The sequence below is a fragment of the Bactrocera neohumeralis genome, chromosome 2 (assembly GCF_024586455.1).
Source record: "Bactrocera neohumeralis isolate Rockhampton chromosome 2, APGP_CSIRO_Bneo_wtdbg2-racon-allhic-juicebox.fasta_v2, whole genome shotgun sequence".
Taxonomy (NCBI): Eukaryota; Metazoa; Arthropoda; class Insecta; order Diptera; family Tephritidae; genus Bactrocera; species Bactrocera neohumeralis.
In genome coordinates, this window is record NC_065919.1 from 63,402,776 (window position 1) to 63,423,700 (window position 20,925).

The 20,925-nt window shown below is 35.2% G+C and overlaps 1 protein-coding gene across 1 annotated transcript in view; it reads left to right on the top strand.

Annotated features, from left to right (window-relative positions):
* Positions 1 to 1,099: 1,099 nt before the first annotated feature.
* LOC126751079 (homeobox protein homothorax) overlaps positions 1,100 to 20,925 on the top strand; it is a 317,674-nt gene continuing 297,848 nt past the window's right edge. The window contains exon 1 of the mRNA XM_050461014.1: positions 1,100 to 4,267. Within this exon, the coding sequence (XP_050316971.1) occupies positions 4,253 to 4,267 (15 nt within the window). The 5' untranslated portion in view covers positions 1,100 to 4,252. The remainder of the gene's footprint in view (positions 4,268 to 20,925) is intronic.

Below are 20,925 nucleotides of genomic sequence, written 5' to 3' on the forward strand. Positions count from 1 at the left end.
AAATGCGACGATGTCAATGCGTTGTTGTGCGGGGTTGACGGACAAAAGCAACAACAACAAGGCGGCGTTTGAGCTAAGTTGAATTTCTACTCAAAACGGGCAGCCCAACCTGTGCGCTGTTATTGTTATCACTCCCGCTCGCTTTTGGGGCGCTGTGCTGACGAGCGCTCTTCGCAGAATGATGGGCGCATGAAAGGTGAAGGCGGCACCAGTGGCGTACTGCAGTCAAGAAACAACAACAGATGATGGAGCAGGAATGTTGCAAGTTCAAGATGTGTACATTTGTAGATATGTATTGAGAAGAGGCAGCAAGATTACAACTCAAGTTTTTGAGCGAAGATCGAGTAAAGTATGCCCGAAAATAAGAGCTTCCACAAACAATTTGCACTGGAGCGCGCAGAACGTTCCACAACATAGCGAAATATTGTGGGGATGCGCATTCATACGACGGGCAACAACAATTAAGTGTGGTTGGTGTGTGACAAGTGAGCGCCAATATCGTATATTTTGCTTTTGCCTTACCTTTTCACTTGTGGGCATGTCACAAGAGGCGTACTAACAAATCAGTCATTCCTACTTTTATGAGCGCTTCGCCGCGGCAGCGAACACTCAACGCGCTCCCATGAAATCATATAAAACCGTGTGGCTTGCGCTCTTTCAACACGAATGCAGTTTATGAGTATTATTGATAGTTAGATGAATTCGCTGGTTGCTTTCAAACACGGCGAATTCACAGTAGATTCTTATTTACGCTCTTCAGTTTGCCCTTTCCTTCGTGTGTAGATATGTGCGCTTTGCTTGATTACCCCATGCTCTTCGCCGCATTTTGCTTACCGAGTACTCGCAACCAAACATTCTCTTCGCAGCCGTACATGAGAGAGCGCACTTCATTTTCAATCATTGAATGCCTCTCCACCGCTGCTATTTCCACTGATACGACGACTGTTTACCTTCCAAAGCGGCCGCTACATACTTGCTACTCTTTTTCTTCTTCTTCTTCGTAGCTTCTTAAACAACTACCACCGCCACGCATGCCATCGCATTCGTACACGTGCGCTCTGCGCCTAGTGCGCGCTCTTTCGCACTATTTTAATGGCACAATTGTTGCTCTACTCGCAATGCGCCTGCTTGCACTTGAAACGCGCTATCCGTTAACAGCGCTACGGCCGTTCTTTCTTTCCTACACTGTCGAGTCATCCATCTAGCCATCCATCCATCTGCTGCGTACGCTTGGCTGGTTGACTGCATGTTGTTGGTTTTGTTGTTCTTGTGCTATAGTGCCGTTGTGCTGTGTGGTGCGCTTGACTCGTACACACATTTCGCAAGCTAGTGTTGTAGTTGTTGCTGCACCGCTGCCGCTAGCTTGATATACTTCATAGCGCTGAGTGCGAGCGCGCTCTGTGCTCGGTGCTTGGTGTCTGTGCTTGTGTGTGTGTGTGTGTTTATCTGCCTATCGGAGTGTCGTCGGCAGCGGCTATTATTTACCCCCGCCAAGTGTAGTTGCCGTTGTGATTGACAAGCCCAGTGTGTGTTTGCCTTCGAAACGCGTACAACGTGTGCTGTGTAGAAAGCGAAATATAATAAGCGTAAATTTCCAATTCATTTTGTGTGCCCAAACAAAAAATCGCAACAATAACAATACGAAAATTCTACTTTACAATTGCACAGTCTACAACGGTAACGTGTAACGCGATTTAACGGTAAATAAATAAATATTTTTGAAAATTGCAACAAACACGCGGCATAAATTCGTACATTTCGTTCAACTTTACAAACAAAACGGTATATATTTTTTGAAAAAAAAAAAAAACAATTGTTGCAAAATATTTTGCATATTTCTGCTACATCGCTCCAAATTAAGTAATTTATAAGTGTGTGACAGTTGCGCGCGCCTAAAAGTGCATCGAACGCCGCAAATTGAACGCTGCTGCATTGCCGTCGCTAGTGGAGCGTTTGGCATGCATTAGCAGGACTTTTGCAAGTTGACAGGATTTCGACGCAGCGGGCGCTCATAAGACGCACGGCCGGACGGCACACACAGTGCAACGGCAGGCAGACGGCAGCCGCAGTCAGTTAGTCGGCGGCGTGTAGGTGCGCGTTCTAAGAAGTGCGCCTTGTGCTGCAGTTAGTGTGTGTTTTCTTCAGTCGATTTTCGTGAGTGCAGCAGCAGGTCGCGCCGAGTTAAACAGGCAAGCCAAGCCAGTCGAGTGCAGACAACTAAGCCGCAGAAAACAAGTCATTTGCCAGTTGCTGCTGCCACTCTATGCGCGAATGGAATACAAAACGCAAATTAAAGCCTAAACAAAATAAAAAAGAAATTGAAAGGATTTCGCGTAGAAATAAGAAAACTAAAGTTATGCGCGAAAGTACATTACAAATACAATAAGCTTCAGCGTGTTATACAAAAACAAAGAAGAAAACAATTTTAGCGTATATAGAACTGTCTGAAATGTGCTTGCATTTGATTTGCGCGTGAAACTTTTAATTTGCCATAAACAGTTATTTATTTGCTTACATTCATTTGCGAATTCATCCAATCGCCGCTTTGAACAAAATATTTTTTTTTGTTGTGTGATCAAAACATAAGTTTTTGTAAGCGCCTTTAGCAGTGCTAGCCGCCATGTCAGTTTGTGAAACGCGTCGGTAATTAAAGTGTGATAAACGTCGCAGTCGTCGGTGACAAATCGTGAAAAATTCGTGAAAAACAGCAAAACTGACAATTCGCAGTGCAGCGCTTCGCGTGAAAGTCAAATTTTACAAAAAATATAATTTGCTTATGCATTTTTTTGTAGCAAAAAAAAAACCAACAACTAAACACAACCAATTATTTTACAAAAAATAAATAAGAGCAAGTTAAGAAGTAGCAGTTTAGAATTGTTAGAGGAAGCAAGTGAATTCCTACAAAGTTATTGACTTGCAAGGTGAGCGAGCGTACGATGTCGATGAAGCTGTGATATTTGTGAGCATATACACGCTAACAACAACTACTACTAAGACAGGACGTGGCAAAAACGCCACTGATGTACTAGAGGAATTTTCTAAAAGCAAGCAAGCAAACAACAACAACAAAGGAAGGCGTTAAAAATTTTACCTACAACACAAAAGCAACTTAACTTTTCCACGGAAACTTTGTATACGAGCAACTGCAACAAAAACAACGAGTGTTACACAAAAAAAAAAAGAAACAAAACATCTTCGGCGGTATTGACAAGCCAGCAAAGAAAGCAACAAACAACAACAACAGCTAAAACAAGCAGCTAACACTAAAATGTATTTATGACAGCTGCAACAATATATGCAAATAATACAAGCTGAACCACAACAACAACAATAAGCAGGCAAAAAGGTACGCAAAAGATTTGCGTCGAAGTCAAATGTCAAGCCGCTGAGCAGGAGAGCAAGAAGCAAGCAACCAACCAACAACAACAAAAACCAATCCGAAGCAATCAAGTATACTAAAACGCAAAATTATATACGAGCACTAAGCGCTAAACCAACATAAGTAAATATTAATTAATACAACTAAATGTAAAGGAATATTTATTGCAAAAACAAAACAATATACAAGCATTGTATACGATTTTAAAGCAAATTTAATTAATTATAAACAACAACAACATTCGAGGATAAGCACAAACTCCTCAAACGTCAAAGTTAGAAAAATAACAAAAACAAAAAATCCAAAATAACAAAAAAAACAGTTATACACAACAATCAACTGCAATACAAGTATAAAAAATATATAAAAAGTGCGCCAAGCATATTTAAAATAAATAAATTAAAACCTAAATAAATATTTTACTTGCAACAAAAATCTAATATATGTACGTTCCGTCGCGTTTTTCCGTCGCGTGTGTCGTTCGAGTTATCTCCAAATCACCCACAAAACCAATAAATTGCAAACAAATGTGCCTGTGTTGCAGTAAAATTGCAAAGTAATCTCAGAATTAGAAAGAAAAGAAGAAACAGCAGTGTGAACCAAAAAAATTTGCATGAAGCGCTTGCAAATTGAGTCGAGAGTGTTGTGTGCCGCAGTTTTGCAATAAAACTTGAAACAAGTCAAAATAACAAAATACAATTTTCATAAACTACAGTTAACAGCGCCAATTAGTGGACTTGCGAGTCGGCCACCGACAAGAAAAGCCCCCAACAGCAACTGCATCCAAAGAGAAACAACTCGGCAAACGTTGCATAGCGCGTGCTGCTTGCAAAAGTGGCACAGGTCGGGCTGGACATCGCTCCCAGAGCATTAATGGCTCAACCTAGGGTAAGTAAAAATAGTGTTAATTATAGTTAATTTAATTATGATAAGGCTAGAAGTTAGACATACGTGTCAGGAATTAGTGTTTGAAGTCGCGCTGCAGTTGCTTTTTTGTGAGTTGTCGTTGCCACCTAGCGACGGTAATTTTATGTGAAGTTAAGAATTTAATGAATTTACCGTTATTCGTTAAGTTGTGTACATCTTTTGGTTGAGTTGGAGCAAAAAATACTTTTTTACAATTCTGCAGGTATTGAATTTGGTTGAAAAATAATTTTTTCACGATGCTGTAGGTACTAAATTTGTTGAAATATCATTTTCAAAAATCTAGAAAACATGCAATAAAACAAAAACACTAAAATTGCATTGTAAATGCGTACAGAATAATTTTACGTTGTGCTCGTAGCTAAAAAGTGTTAAAAGTGTTGAATTTTCATTATTAAAATTAGGCGATTTTTAAAGTGAGTTTTTAAGAAATGTGCAAAATGGCGGCGTTTGAAGTAATTATTCTCGAGTAACATGAGTTAAAATATGAAAATATGATTACAATTTTTTTAAATATTTTTTTTTAATGTGTTTGAGATTTTTTTTTACACAAAATCTTTGAAAAAGTGTTTTAAATTTTTTTCTACCAAAATTTTGTAAATGTGTTTTGAACATTTTTTACTAAGTATTCACGAGAAGACAAAAAATGCTTTATAATATGAAAATTTAATACTGAGAATTTTTGAAAATATGTTTTAAAGATTTTTAACTAATTATTCCTGAGAGGATAAAAAATGCATTTAAATATCAAAATTTAATACAGAAAAATTTTGAAAATGTGCTTTAAGTTTTATTAAAACAAAATTTTAAAATTTGTACAAAAATTTTGAAAATGTGTTTTAAATTTTTTTCAAAAAAATTTTGAAAATGTATATTAAATTTTAAACAAACATTTTGAAAATGTGTTTTAATCCTTTTTAAATTTGAAAATGTGTTTCAAATTTTTTTACACAAAATTGTTCAAAATGTGTTTTTAAATCTTCTACAAAATTTTACAGCAACAAATTACGCAATACAAAGCTTCCATAAATTTTCCAAAATACTTTTCACATTTTTTTTTCTCAAAAATTTTACAAATTTAATGCACTAGTTTCCAAAAATTTTTGTACTAAAAATTTTAACCAGTACAAGCGTCCGTCCGTCCATAGCCATATAAACAGTGATTTGCACTTTTCCCCAAACTATGCTAAAATATCTTATTTAGCGCAAATTCATGTGTTACAAAAAATATTAACGTCATCATTTGCATCACGTTAACCGAATTTTCGATTGTTAAAAAAATGCTCAATGAAAAAAAAATTGAATGCTCTGCTAATATTTGCACAGCGCTGTTAAGTGATTGAGTGAGTGGATTTAAATGGCTTCATATTTTGGCAAACACTTTATTTTCACCTATATGTATGTGTACATGCGTGTGTCTAGCTGTGAATTTTTTAATTTTATTTAGGCAAAATCAAAGATAGTGGCAAAAGTGATAAAAAAAAATGCGCACTAGCTGATCAGCAAATGTCAGAGGCACTTTTTGGGCGCGTAAAATGTTGCTTTATGTTTATGTTAATGTTTAATATTTATCATTGGCTTGCATTTGCACACCTTCGCGCGTACATACAAATATACATATACATACATATGTGTAGTGGCTCCTGATCACGCTGTTTGCCTGACCTGGCCAGCTTATCACCTGCCTTAGCTTGCTAATTCCACTTGCTTTCGCTGCTCGCCGCTTGACAGTTGATAATGCGCGTATTGACAGTTGCCATGTAGAGGTGTTGAAGAAAGCTCACACCGCTGTCTGCACTATCTATTATATATATTTCTATTATATACGCGCATTTGTCGTATATGGCTGCCCAATAAAGCTCAAATGGTTGACGAATGCAGTGTTATTAAAAAAAGTTATATTAAGAAATAAGCAAAAAAGCGCCGTTAGTCACAGCTGAGGCAAAGATTTCATGTTGACTGATTATTTTCGTTGCTAATTCAAATTTTTGCTAAACAAAAATATTTAGAAATATGCTTAGATTTTTGGCAGCATATTAGACGTGAAATCTTGATTTCCTTTAATTTTAATGTTTTTAAAAATGTTGTTTTAATAAAAAATTACTCAAAATCAGTTACTAAACAACGTTGTTGACGCGAAAGTTTAAAAAAAAAATATTAAACAATTTTTAATAATTTTCAACTTCTTCAAATGCGTTTTTACACAAAAATAAGCCAAAGAAATATATTCATTATATTTAAACAATGTAAGAAAATCAATATATAAACACTGTTATAACTGAAAATATGTGCGCATTAAGTTCCGTAGCCAACTTTTTATTTGCTTAAATCTCAAATTTTTTCGCATTAACTGCTTATTTTTCTGATTTTTTTGACTCAACCAAAAACCATGCAACCTCGGCTCATCTAATTATGCGATTAAATGTGATGTACAACAAAGCCGAACTTGGCGCATATTAACATTTAAAACTGTTAATAAATTAGCAGTGATGTGCAAAATGGCGGCGGTGTATTTACATATGTGCCCCTCACAGCTTCATGCCGCACAGCTGTTGGCCGTATGCAAAATAATTCCTTTGTTTGCCTTTATGTCTGTCCGCGTTGCAGCAAAACGTGATCGCAAAATTTTCCAATAACTTTCTGAAATGTGAACTAATAAATTTTCGTACGAAATCCAGCATATAAGCGTCAAACCAATTTGAATATGCAGTTAGGAAAAAAACTAACTGTGGCGCATAAATTCAAAAGCACTTGCTGCTTGCTGCCTTCACAGCCTTTTCGTATTCAAATTTTCTACGTTTTCCAGCTTTTTCGTTCATTTTCTCAAATTCGTGTGTATTTTTCTTAAATTCATTTATTTATTTAATTTTTTTGTTGTCTTATTAGCGCCTAGCTGCTAAAGTCCTTTATTGTAGTGTAGTGTGGAGTTGTTAGCCTAAGAAATTAGCGTGTTTCGCTCACAAAAAAAAGTAATAAATAAAACCAAAATTATTTGAAAAGTAGAAAAAAGAAATGCTGCTCTTCTTTTCTGGCATTTTAATGTGGTGTAACAATGAGCTTGTTAATTTTCTGTGGTAACAGAATATGCGATTTGATATGGTTTAAATCGGTACTCGTTAGCGTTAGTTGTTGTGGGCAATGCTGCGCCCCCACCAACGATGTATTCATTAGCAACCGCTGATTTGGTTCTGAAGCGGTTCAGATATTTATTTTATTTCTTTTTGCCGAAGTGCCGAAGTTGCAATAAAAAATTATGCCGTGGAAAAAATGTGTGAAATAGAGTGCTTTAATCACAAATTTGCAGCAACTTCTTTACATAAAAAATGTGTTTTAATTTAAATGTGCGAAAATCAAAATCAAGTGATCATATTTGTTTTTCACAAAACGTCAGGTAGCATTTGGCGGCTAGCTAATTTGTGGTTTTGTGCTTTTTCCATAACTATCTTAGTCCGCATAAAAAAGTGAGGAGGGAAAGTTGTTATTGTTGTTATTAAATTCCAAAAAACATTGATTTCGGTTATAACGAAGCTATAATAAAAAAGTTTCCATACAAGAACATGATTTTGAGCTTTCAGTTTGTATGGCAGCTATATGCTATAGTTGGCCGAATTGAAAAATTTCTTCGGAGATTGTAGTGTTTGCTATGAATATGAAATTAATCTATGTCAACTTTTGTGAAAATATCTGCCCAAATAAAAAACTTCTCCTTACAAGGACTTGGTTTTAAGCGTTCGGTTTGTATGGCAGCTGTAGTTTATAGTGGCACGATAACGATGATTTCGACAAATTAGCAGCTTATTGGGGAGAAAAGCACGTACGTAAAATTAGAGACCGATATCTTAAAATCAGAGAGACTAGTTCGCGTCTATACAGACGAGCAGATATACATACATATATATATATACACATATGTTTTATAGGCTCTCCGATGTTTGTTTCTGTATTAAAACTACCTGACAAATTTAATATATACTCTTCAGGTTATAAAAAAGCTAATTTTGAAAAAATCAATTTTTTACCATATTTATGTAGGAACTGCTACATAACCTACAAGTTCACTTACCATTCTTCATAAAAATAATACGTTAAAATCATATAATAAAATTTATATTTTCGAAGAAAAAATATTATAAATAATATTAGCCATAATTAATGAGCATTAATTTAAAAAATTTAAGTAATTTCCTGCTCAAAATTTAAACCAGTTGTTCTCAGCCTTTCTCTATTCTCACATATTTGCCGCATCATCGAAGAAAATATCCGCAATTTTCCAGTAATAATATTTTATAACTGTAATTTAACGGTTTATATTCAAATGTGCATATTTTATGAGTACCTTATACATACATATATACACAGCGCAACAACTCTGATTTGACAAAATTGTATTAATGTGCCACAAGCAAGCATCAAACAGTGCGCAGTGCTGCAAGTGACATTTATGCATATGTTTGTACTTCATCCACTTACAAAGCGCACACACACACTCGTGCAAACCGATCAATGTGGCATTTTTATAGTTATCATTTCCATTTCACGCGGCAAACAAATAAATTTACGTTTGTGGTTTAATTTTCGATTTTACACCCATGAAAATTGTGCGGCTTGCCGATTAACTGCTGCAGCCAGTCACAAGCAATGGGTATGTGCGAATTGCAACGGCAACAATTAAAAGTGACAATCCTGGCGGCGGCAAAGGCGACCATACCGCAGTTGTACTTTTTATTGTTGTACGGAGCTGCGAGCTGCCATTTTTGCGCGCATTTGCCATTTTGCGGCGCGCTGGCAAGTAACCGAGCGCTCGCATATCAGCGTCGCCACTCACCTATACACCTATACAGGCGCGCATAACGCGCTCACACCGTGCGGCAGGAAAATTTTATTGCATTTTTGTCGTCAAACTCGTACGTGTGTGTGTGTGTGGTTGTGCGTATACCTTGCCAGCATTCAATGTTGTTCAATGTTACAGCGACATTTGTTGCGGTTTTATTATTTACATACGCTCCGCGCTTTTTTCACAACAATTTTGTTGTTGCTGCGGCATTTTTGCGTTTTTACTCACACATACACCTTTCAATTGCATTTTACTATAATATTTATTGTTGTTGTTAATTTTGCGCTATTCTGCGGTATACAATTACAACAATAAAATTGGCAGTGCTGGTGGAAAATTCAGAAAACAAAAAAGGAAAAAACAACAACACATACAAATGCAAAAAAGTCAGTTATCCAGCATGCAAGCCACGCTGACCGCTCATGAAATTGCACAAACACATGCACAAGTAGGTGTATGTTGCACAAGGTGCATTGTGTTGTTTGTGTGGTATATTTGTTGTTTGTTGTTGTTGGCAGGAAGCAATTTTTATACTTAATTTGATTATTTCGCATACAAAGTAAGCATACACACATATATACGTGTGTTGCAACCTATTGTGGCCATCAAATACTTAAAACCGCAGCATTGCATTTTTGCGTAGCGTTGCAAAAAAGCAACAGCAACAAATTGTTATACATTTTCATGCCGGCAAAACAAATTTATTTTCATGGCGTTTTTTATTTGCATAAAATTAAGAAGGTGTGGCGTGTGCGCGCATGTGTTGCAAGGAACAAAAAAATTTTAACAAATTTTACTGTTATTTTAATTTTTAGGTTAACCACAAAATTTGCCTTTACGTGTAATTTAAATCACGGTGGACAGATAGGAGAATTTTATTGGTCAATTTAAAATGCGCCAAAAATTTAAACGGATAATAATGGAGATTATTTATAATTAAGAAAAAATTTTAAATAAAAAATCTTAAAAATTGTTTAAAAAATATATATAAAAAAAGTATTTTAAATAAAGATAAAATTTAAATAATAAAAATATGAAATGAAATAGAAAAAATATATTTATTTTTTAGATGAAAAAAATTAAAAATTATTTGTTACAAAAAATATAAAAAAAGTATTTAAAAAAAAAAATTTAAATACAAAAAAAAATTTGAATATAAAAATATTAATATAAAAATATTTAAAAAAAAGTATTAAAAAAATATATATTTTAAATAACAAAAATATGTAAGAAAAATATTTAATAAAAGCTGCCACACACTCACCACCACATGTTGACTTTAAAATTGCACTGCAGCTCTCGAATCTTCCAACACTTGCAACGACTGCTTCAATGCCTTTAAAACAATGCAAATTTTGCTTTTCCGCATTCCAGCCTTTAGCGTTTTTTATCTTGCTTCCCCACATCTTATTGTGGCAAGTGCTACTATAAATATGTAGGCACTTACAGCTTGCACCCTTTAACTTGTGCCACACAAAAATTTCCATGTGTATTTAAATAAGCGCAGCTTAATGACGACATTGCGTGCGCGCTCCACTTGTCCTGCCGTTCGACCGGCCATCCAGCCACCACCCCGCTTTCATCACCTATCAACGCAAATACGCTCGCATATACTATGTGGCATTTGTGCGCTTGTTGTTGTTGCCGTTTGTGAAAAAAGTAAGACTGTCCAGGCCTGGCCTCTGCGACTTGTAAATTTTGAAAATAATGACGCTTAAATACAATGCATTTTTCAAAGGCTAAAGTAGCTGTGGCTCCTCGCAGGTTTGCGTGCGTCGGTTGCAACACAAGCAAGTGCACATATATGTATGTATATGGGTTTAAGTGAGTGCAATGGCTATGTGATTATAAAGTAGGGCGCCCGCAGCTTAAATGCGTCACAAATTCGGCATTTGGTGCTGGCGGGGAGTAGCAACTTGATTTGCAAAACGCTACAGAGAATATTGCAAGTGTGTGCTATTATTTGTAGTTAAATACCGTTATAATATTTCAGCTAATTTATTTTTAGTTTTCGGCATTTCAAACGAAATCTGAGCGTCTTGCAACTCACAATTAGAAAATATTTAATACTTGCAACAAGTTTTCAAATTCTCATTAATCCTACCGCATCTGCCTTTCATACACAATTTTATACCCTAAACGGGGTACATTAAGTTTGCCGTAAATTTTGTAGTACAAAAAAGTAAGCGAAGGAGATGTTTTAAAATATATATGTATGTGCATATATGAACAGCATGATGTGATGAGTCTCTTTAGCTAAGTCCTTCTCTCTGTAAATACGCGAAACAGCCTTCAAGTATTTAAGATATCGATTTAAAAATTTTCGCACGTCATTTTCTCTTAAAGCAGCTGTTCATTTGTCGGAATCGCTGATAGTCGAAAGTACTATATGAGCATATTTAGCTGCCATACAAACTCCGAAGAACGATCGAAATCAAGTGCTTGTAATGGAAAAAGTGCTTTTTCATATGATGGGATATCTTAATGAAATTTGGCATATTTTCTTGTCCAAAGCAAGCGTGCAATCTCCGAAGAAATCGTACAGAATGGATCACTATAGCATATAGCTGCTATACAAATGTAACGATCGAAATCAAGTCATTGTATGAAGCCTTTTTGTAATTGCGAAGATTATTATAGCTTTGCTGCAACCAAAGTTTAAGTTTTTTCTTCTCAAATTAATTCTCTTCTTCACTAATATCTTGCCAAAATTTAAAATTTACGCTCAGCCAATGAACCCATTTCGGCGCAACACGCTCTCTAATCGTACATCGTTTACGCTAATAAATATTTAGGAAAATTAATTTTAACAAAGGAAATGTTTATTTGAACGCATTACCGAATGCAGATAAGCATCTGTATGAAAAAAAATTAAGTAAAAAAGCAGAAAACAAAACGCTTCATCTCTCAAAAGCAGCACAGCTACAAACGAGTTGAAACAAAGTAAATTGTTTGAGGAAAAAAATGCGCGCATATTTAGACGCATATTGAACTTGAAATTACAACGCGCGGCATAAAAGGCATATACAAAAAGGTAAACTATACAAAAACAACAAACTACACAAAAACAAAAGTAAACTATACAAAAACTCACCAAAAACCGGTAAACCGATGTGAACGCTGGGCAAAAAAGCTCTAAACTCATCATTAAAGCATTTGAAGCCACAATAGACAAACTCGCCGCATAGAAGAATGCCTAAACAAAAGAATGAAATAAATTTACAAATTTAGGCAAAAGCGAAAAGTTATAAAACGCTCAGGTGTAGCCTGGTAATTTGTTTCTTTTTTCGTGTTTTCTTTGGCTGCAAGTATAAGCAACAAAAACGCAGAAGTAGAAACCAAAAAAAAAAAAAAATGAATAAGAACCATCAACTAAAAAAAAATTATAAAAAAACGCAAAGTTATAACACAAAAATCATTTAGACAAGTTGCACGCTGCTCATTAAATTAAATGAGCCATCAGCACGCAATTTATTTTAGTATTTTTGAGTAACTTCTTTGACAGGTATTTTTCGACGACCTCAGTGACGGCGGCGCAAACTAACAGTCAGCTCGGGTACAAATGTAAATGCTGTTTTTTTTGCTTTTTGGTGGATTTTTACAATTCTTACGCGAACACGTACTAAGCTCGCGCCAACTTACTGTGCGTGCCACAAACGCGGCAGATTTGCCAAAAGTCAAGTTTGAGCGACCCTTTGAGCTGGCAAAAGTTTACAGGAATTACAGTTACCTGTAATTTTTGTTGTTTTTTTGTTACTAATTTAATGCTTTACTGCCAAATTGTCGATTTAATAAAATGTGCCAAATTTCCGTTGCATAAAAAGGTTAAGTAGTGTATCAACTATACCTCATAACCGAAATGTAAACTCTGAAAAGTTAAAGAGACCATTTACTAAAAATATGAAAGCGCTAAGTTGAATTTAAACTTTTTTCCAAACTCTTGCAAATTTTTAATTATTTTATGCTTTTTTTTAGTTTTTTTTAGTTTTTTTCCAAACTCATAAAATCTTCACTTAGCTGACGTCACTGCGCCCTCATATAGTTGCGTATTTGTATTTATTTATATTTTTTGTTTGAAAACCGTTTTCTAATATTATTATATTTTTGGAATTTCTGCTGAAAAAATTTAATTTGAAGTGTCATTTGCGCGTTTCAAAACAATTTAACACTTTCAAAAAATTTTTCATAAATTCTTCAAAAGCAATTTTTTTGTGTCATATGTTGATTTTGCATATTTTGTAGCGTCTTAATTTGTTTTCTGTGTCGTGCGTTTATTTTTATTATATTTAGTTAAAAATACTTTTATGCTTTCTGCCACAATTTCGCATAATTTTCCTGTGTTATATATTTGAAGTATTTCTACATTTTTTATTTGTCACTTAGTCGGGTTTTCGAAATTTTATAAGCACTAAGGCGATGATCAATCTTTTGCGCTTATTTATTGTGCTTTCGACGGCATTTGAATTGCGGGAATTTTCAAAAATTTTGCGAGTTTTTGAAAAGTTATAAAAAAAAATATTGAAAAACTTCGCAATTTCTATTTGTTGTAGATTTTTAAATATTAAAATCAATTTTTATTTATTTGTCAATTCGAAATTTGACTCCAACTTCGAAATTTTTATAGATTTTAGGTATTTCTAAATTTTTGTTTATTTGAAATGTCGGGTTTTCTAAATTTTATTTTCAAAAAATTTTGCGAATGTTTCGGGAACTTTCAAAAATTTTGCGAATTTTCGAAAAATATTTTTAAAAAATGTTTGAAAACTTCAAAAATTTTTATTTGTTGTAGTTTTCAATATATTAAAATAATTTTTGTCTTCGACTCGAAATTTTTCTTTAACTTGAAATATTTATTTTTACATTTTCTTTAATATTTAATCAATATTATCTAAAATTTTGATTTGTTCGGTATACGAAGATCCACATCTTTATAAAATGCTCTACAACCATTCCTAGTTCTGAAACTCTTTACAATTTTTTTTCAATTTCCTTTTTTTCCTCAATCAATATTTGCCCCTCAGCATTATAACCACAAGATTTTTGTAAGTCACACACAATTTTGAATAATTAATACGTTTTCATTGCTGTAAATAGCAGTTACTGACTCTACAAACAGTTATTTCACTTACGCAGCGAAAAAGTAAAATTTTTTTGACCTTTAACTTCTGTGCCACAATTCAAACTAATACTTTTCAAGCGTTTCTAAAGCTTATCTCTAATCGTCATTCGACACGCATAAGTATTCGAGGGTCATCCGAAGACACAAACACACTTTCAAATTGCAACCAAAACGAATGGCGGCAAATTAAGCTGCGGCGGCGGTGCGGCATGCAGTGTGAGTGTTGAAGAAAACATGGAGACATGCCACAAAAATTTATGAAAAACATTTCTATTTTAATTATTACTTAATCTTTTGATGCTCCACAACCAACATTTGTGTATGTCAAATGACAAATATATCTTCCATAAACATCTGAGTGAATTAGAGCAAAAAATAGAAATGAATAAATGTGCCACTAGTGGGAGGCGGAACTCTAATATAGCTAGCCACTGATGTAGGACGCAGTGCAAATGGCAAATAGCAGACGGAAGCGACTTGCGGCCAAATAACCAAATGACACGCAACAAAAATTAATTGCTTAACACCAAATAAATATGGGTGTGCGCCGAAGAAAATCGACAAAATTACATAAATACAAAAATAAAAATATTTAACGAAAAAACAAAATAGATTTTAGTAAAAATGGAAATTAACAAAATTGAATTTAGCAGCGAGCAACTAAAATGTTATGGAAACAGCGCGCTTCGGTGCCGGTATTTCAGGAAATTAAAGAAGAAAATTAAAGTAGCAACACCCACACTAAGGCGGGCGGCATAAAACGCGCTGATAGCCAAGCCGCATGCAACAACAAACAATGTAGCGCCGAAACATAGGACACGTTTAATTTTGATGGCATGTAGCGCGCAGTTAAAGCAGCAATAAAAACGGAATTGCCCCAAAAATTAATCAAAAATTAGTAAAAGTTGTAAATACAAGCATTACATCATAAATTAAGCGAACGAACGCTTTAAATTTTTTGGTAAATTTTAAAGTTGCAACATGCGCTTTAAAGAAATCAATACTTTGGCATGCCACATTTTTGTGCCTCTACAACTACATAAGCAAATAACGTTTGCATTTTACATACAAAGATAATAGGCGCATTCGCAACAGCGAAAGCCACTGAATCGGTGGCGCTATGTAGGCCTGTGGCATGTGGCCAGACACCAGTGAGTAAATAAATAAAATGACTAGCATATTTGCTAAGTTGCATATGCATTTGCATTTGCATATAAAGCGAGCGACAGCAACAAACACAAGTGATTATATATCGATATATATGCGTGTGTGTGTGTGTGTGTGCTTTCGAATAGAAAGCGTACCACCTTTAAGCGCCAGTGGTAAAATCGTTTGTGGCATTGGTTATGTGGCAGACACATATGCAAATTTTAGCACACATATGCGCTGCACAAGCTACATTGCAAAATGCTTATCTCTATATAAACAAACAAATGCACTTCCTTACATATGCATGTATATAAAATATATAGGTGTGTGTGAACTTGCCCGCTCTGACCAGCAGACGCGATAAATGACCCCGAAAACCTCAATGGGCTGCCTAAGCACCATTTCAATGTGCTGCACATACGCGCACACTAACACACACACACACACATACATAGTTGGTGTTGCGCCTGCGTTTGCTCCATTTAGCCGACACAATCACTCTGCTATTATTCCTATTTCTCAACAGAGTAACGTGTGTAAACCCAGCTACAACTATATGTGTCTACTATCTCTAAGTTCCCTTCATGCTTCACCTACACTGCATGCAGCTAACTGCGCCCCTTTTTGGCTAGCCGAAAATGCGCCAGCTTTCACACACCAATACAGACGTATGGCTGCAGATGTGAATGTAAAAACAATGGCGGCGGCGGCAATGTGCAACACCTTCACCATGCATTTTAGCAAATATTGCAATAGCAACAAAAATGAGAGCACACCAAAAGCAGCAGTTAACGGCGACCGGCTGTGCTACGCCTAAGCTATGACTTTTAGTTGCCACAATCTACAATCCAGCGAAGCAGCACATCCCATGGTGGTGTAGGCTGCTGTTGTTGTTGTTACTTTTGTTGCCAACAATTTTGTAGTGCGTTGCAACATGGTTTTTGTTGGTATTTTCACGTTCATTATTGGTGTTTTTGTTATTTTTTATTGTTGCTGTTGTTGTTGTTGTTGTTGTTGTTTTTGTTTTTATATTTGTCGTTATTTTAACTACGAGCTGTTGCGCATTTGCAAATCGTTTTTGCAACAAAACAATTGTATCAGCTAGCGTGGGTAAATGAGGACGCACCATGTTGCCGCAACTACTCGCACATAATATGCCAATATACATTTACCTTATACGAGTATGTGCATATATACATGTATCGGCGTTGTATGTAGCAAATGGCATAGATAACAAAACACATGTGTGCGCAATCCAGGCAGAAATTGCAACTTCGACACCAGCAAACACTCATATGTATGTATATGTAAGTATGTGCAACATTTGAAGATAACCATTCTACATCACTAAACGCCTACGCAAAATTATTGAGCCGTAGCGGCAAACATTGTACCTATGCGTAAATGTGCGTGCATAAATGTGTATGTGTGTGTGTTGTAGATATAAGCAATGTGCAGCGAGCTCACTCGCATTTTATAACATTTTTTGGTTAGTGTTGAAGGCAGAAGTAGTTGTTGCGTGGTTGCAGCTACATTTTAGCAACAATAAAAACATTTCATCATAAAATTAGAAATATATGTGTCTATAAATTACCATTATCAGCATACAAGACATTTTCGAATTTGCAATAGCTTTCGCTTTCACTAAATAAATTGAAAAATTGCATTTTGCACAGTTTTGTGAAATTAACTGTGCATATATAAAGGTGTATATACTTAACTGCGTTTTTATATCTCATACATCTATATATCAGGTAAACTCATGGAGTTTTCTTATAACTTAAGCCTTTGGTTTCATATGTTGCCTGAAAATGTTGCAATAAATTGTTGCTAAACATTTGTTTTACATTTTCGCTTGTATTTTGTTCCTATTTTATAAAATTATTATTTATTTAATTATCGAGATAGCTTAAATATTAATTACGCAACATGTTGCAAGTAGTATTTTTTAACAATATACACACAAATTTTGCAAAATGCCACTAATCAAATTTATGTATTTATGTATGTTGCAACGTGAAATGAGATGTGTAAGCGCCCCAGCCAACAATTTGAAACTTACATGGCTTTTGTTGTCTTAACTGATAACGCAAAAGACTAGCCTAGAGTAACCCATGGAAAAATTGCGCAAAAAATCGAAAATGGCTGAAATGAGGCAAGCGCGATTGTTGGTCAGCCAACAACAGCAACAATTGCATGGTATATCCTGAGTTTATAGTACCGTTGTACAGCTGGTGTAATGTCGCACATACATGGTTGTAAGCGGGGTTGGTTTCCAGCGAGTAGGAAAAGAGTGGCATTGGTTACTGTATACAAATACATATATGTATATTTATGTATAAACGTTTATGTATATATCTAGGAATTCCGTTAGGCCTTGGTGTTGCGTGCACTTGTAGTCCTATGTGTACGTATGTTTCTACCAAAGTGTTGTCAGCAACAAAAGCGGCAACCAAGTATATGTACATACATATACATATGTGTCTGGCAACAAAATCGGCATTTTTTCCACCCAGCACAAGAGGCCACACTAGCTGCCGGTTATTTCAAGTTCACGCATTTTTGTTGCAAGTATGCAAAACCAAAATAAGCAAGTGGCAATGGCACATTATCCATGTTTGCATACATAACTACAACTGTACATATGTATACACGTGTATAGGCAGTGCACACAAAGGCCATTGAGCGCCAAAGCTGCCAAACTTAGGGAGTTTAGGCTCACAAGGCACAGACATATGTATACAGTTACAAGGCTTTAATGGCATGTAACGGTCATGTGTGCGCTTTTTGTTGCTACCACTGCTGCCTTGTTTTTGTTGTCTTTCGGGCAGTTTACATAGTTTGCATATCGCACAGCGCTTCAGATGAAAGTGATAGCCTGAATTATGGGGCTTTGCAGTTTTGCATTTGTCGGCCACTATTTCACACGTGCCCACAAATGTAAACATACACGCATCCACATGCAGACGCGTCTGTGCGCACGCAATTGCTATATTTAAAATGCATACCAAATATTGGCTTGACTTTCAAAGATAAATTCGCCGCATTGATTATTTTCCCAGCTTAGTTGCATGCAAATTTTCCTGTTTGTTTTTATTTAGTGCACTAATATTTTGAGCAGCGTGCGAATTATGGCATTTCAAGCAATTTAGTATTCAACCGATGTAAACAATAAATTGGCGGCAATTTGAATGCTTTATTTTGCTAGGGCGAATATACACAAGTAATGTAATCAGAAAAATACATAAATTGCGGCTTTACGAAATTTTGTTGGAATATTGTTTTTCAAGTGCTTTTAAAGCATATGTGCGTTGTTTATGCAAAAATTTGAATTCGCCGCAAAATTTAAAAGTTGCTAATTTTGGTATTTCATTGCGTGTTATTACTTTTAGCTCGAATAATAAGTTTTTACTGCAAAAAATTGAATTCGCCTTAAAATTTAAAAATTTCAAAGTTGCTATTTTTGTTTTTTTTTTTTTTTACTTTTAGGCGCGAATAATGAGTTTATTTCTCATTTATGTCAAATTTTGCTTGCTCAATTGCAAACTCAATTCGCCGCATAAATTGAAATAGCAAAATATTGTATTCAAAGTATTTCTGTACAAAGTACAGCTGCAGTTTAGTTTAAAAAACTAGTATTTGAATTCGCCGCAAAAATCAAAGTTGCTGTTCTAATGTTAATTTTTATTTTTTTAATTACTGGTTCCATGTGCACAATATTTTTCTATAATTCATGCATCTAGTAGCGCTGCATCACCCATAAATGAACAATTTTGCTTCTTTTATCGGCAATTAAATTCGCCTCATGCATTTAAACAGTTTTTAAATGAAATTATGTATACACACGCTTTAGCATAACTCTAAAATGGCACTGCTACTTGCTTTAAAGCTGCTTATAAAGACGCATCTAACGAAGAAACCCACTTTATTGCTTTAAAAGCATATAAAAAAATAATTTTTTCCTGGAATTGTGTGCATATGGCGTTCGGCCGAGTAGCCCACCACTCATCAAATTATTTCTGAAATTATGTTGACTTAATTTCTGGCAAGTAAACTGTGCAATGACTTGTTAATGTAAAACACGGCGTAAATTTGCCACAAAATATGCGCATACTACAAGCTCTCAATTTGTTCTAATTCACTGTTTTTTTGCTTTTTCCACCTTTCATTAGACTTTCTCAGAACTCGCTTATTGCAATAGTACGAGCAGTTAAAAGCTTATCGCGTGTAATTTTTATGCGAAAAAATTATTACTTAAGTTCTAAGCGAAAAAAAAATCGCAACCGAATATAAATAAATATTAAATAGGCATGTTGTTGCAAACACTTACATAAGCTCAGCGGTTTGCGTGGCGTGGTTAAAGTGTATGTTTGGTACGCGGACGGCAGTTAAACGTGCTGTCCTGTCGCTGCCGCGCAGTCAAGTTGTTCGAACACGTTACCCAGCCACATACATATGTATATATGTATGTATTTATGTATGTATATATGTATGTACTTTGTGTTTGCTGGTATTAAATCTGCTGTGCTTAATGTGCTGCAAACATGAAAAAATACCTAATTTTATGCGCCCACAATAGCAACTAATCAGCATACGACGCACATACACACATATAAATACTACATACATATGTATGAACTATATATGAATATGTAAATTTCTATTAAAATGCATGTTAACGTTGATGTATGCGTATATTATATAACTGTATGTATGAATATGTATGTACATAAGTGTGTATAAATGCTCCCGGGCTTCGGCTAGTGAATCTCATTGCATATCGTATCAATTCATATTTGCCTCAAACGTCTCATAATATATAACAGACTTATATACATACGCACATATGTATCTATAAACATAAAAGGGTGTATATATGTATAAACACTTGTATGGTACATGCTTCTTGCTGTTCTGTAAATACAACAGATCGTATGAGTGTATTCCTGTGAGCTCCAGTGAGCTTTTAGGCTTTCAAAGATGTCTACATACATACATACAACCATACATATGCGCTTACATGCGCATATTGCAAAGTATTCGCGGGTATTCTGCACGTGGTCGCTCTTCTGCGCGGCCATTTGCCACTGCTCTCAGCTGGCTGGCTGGCAGGCACTACGCTCTTATTGTATTACATCGCATGTTGGTATGTTTGTATGCTCGAATGTAAGCGTTTGTGCATGCTATGGGGTATCGTAATTTTTGAAGGATTTCTGTTTTGAACTTGTCAAAAGCAGACAAAACTGATTTCTGCGCCAACGCTGATTTGGCGATATTTTTGGCCGCTTTTATTCTTATTTTTGGGTATCTCGCTTTAATGCTTCTCTGTTTGGTGGTTGATTTATATGTTATATATACATTATGGATGTATGTGTGTACCTAAGAAAATGTGGGTGTTAAAGGGTGGTTTTGGCGAGCTGATAGTGCGGCGTGGCATAGTACACAGCAGTTAGCGATATGGTTCTGCTAATATTAGCGGAATATTTTATTTTGAGCTTTTTTTATGTTGTCATTTCTTGC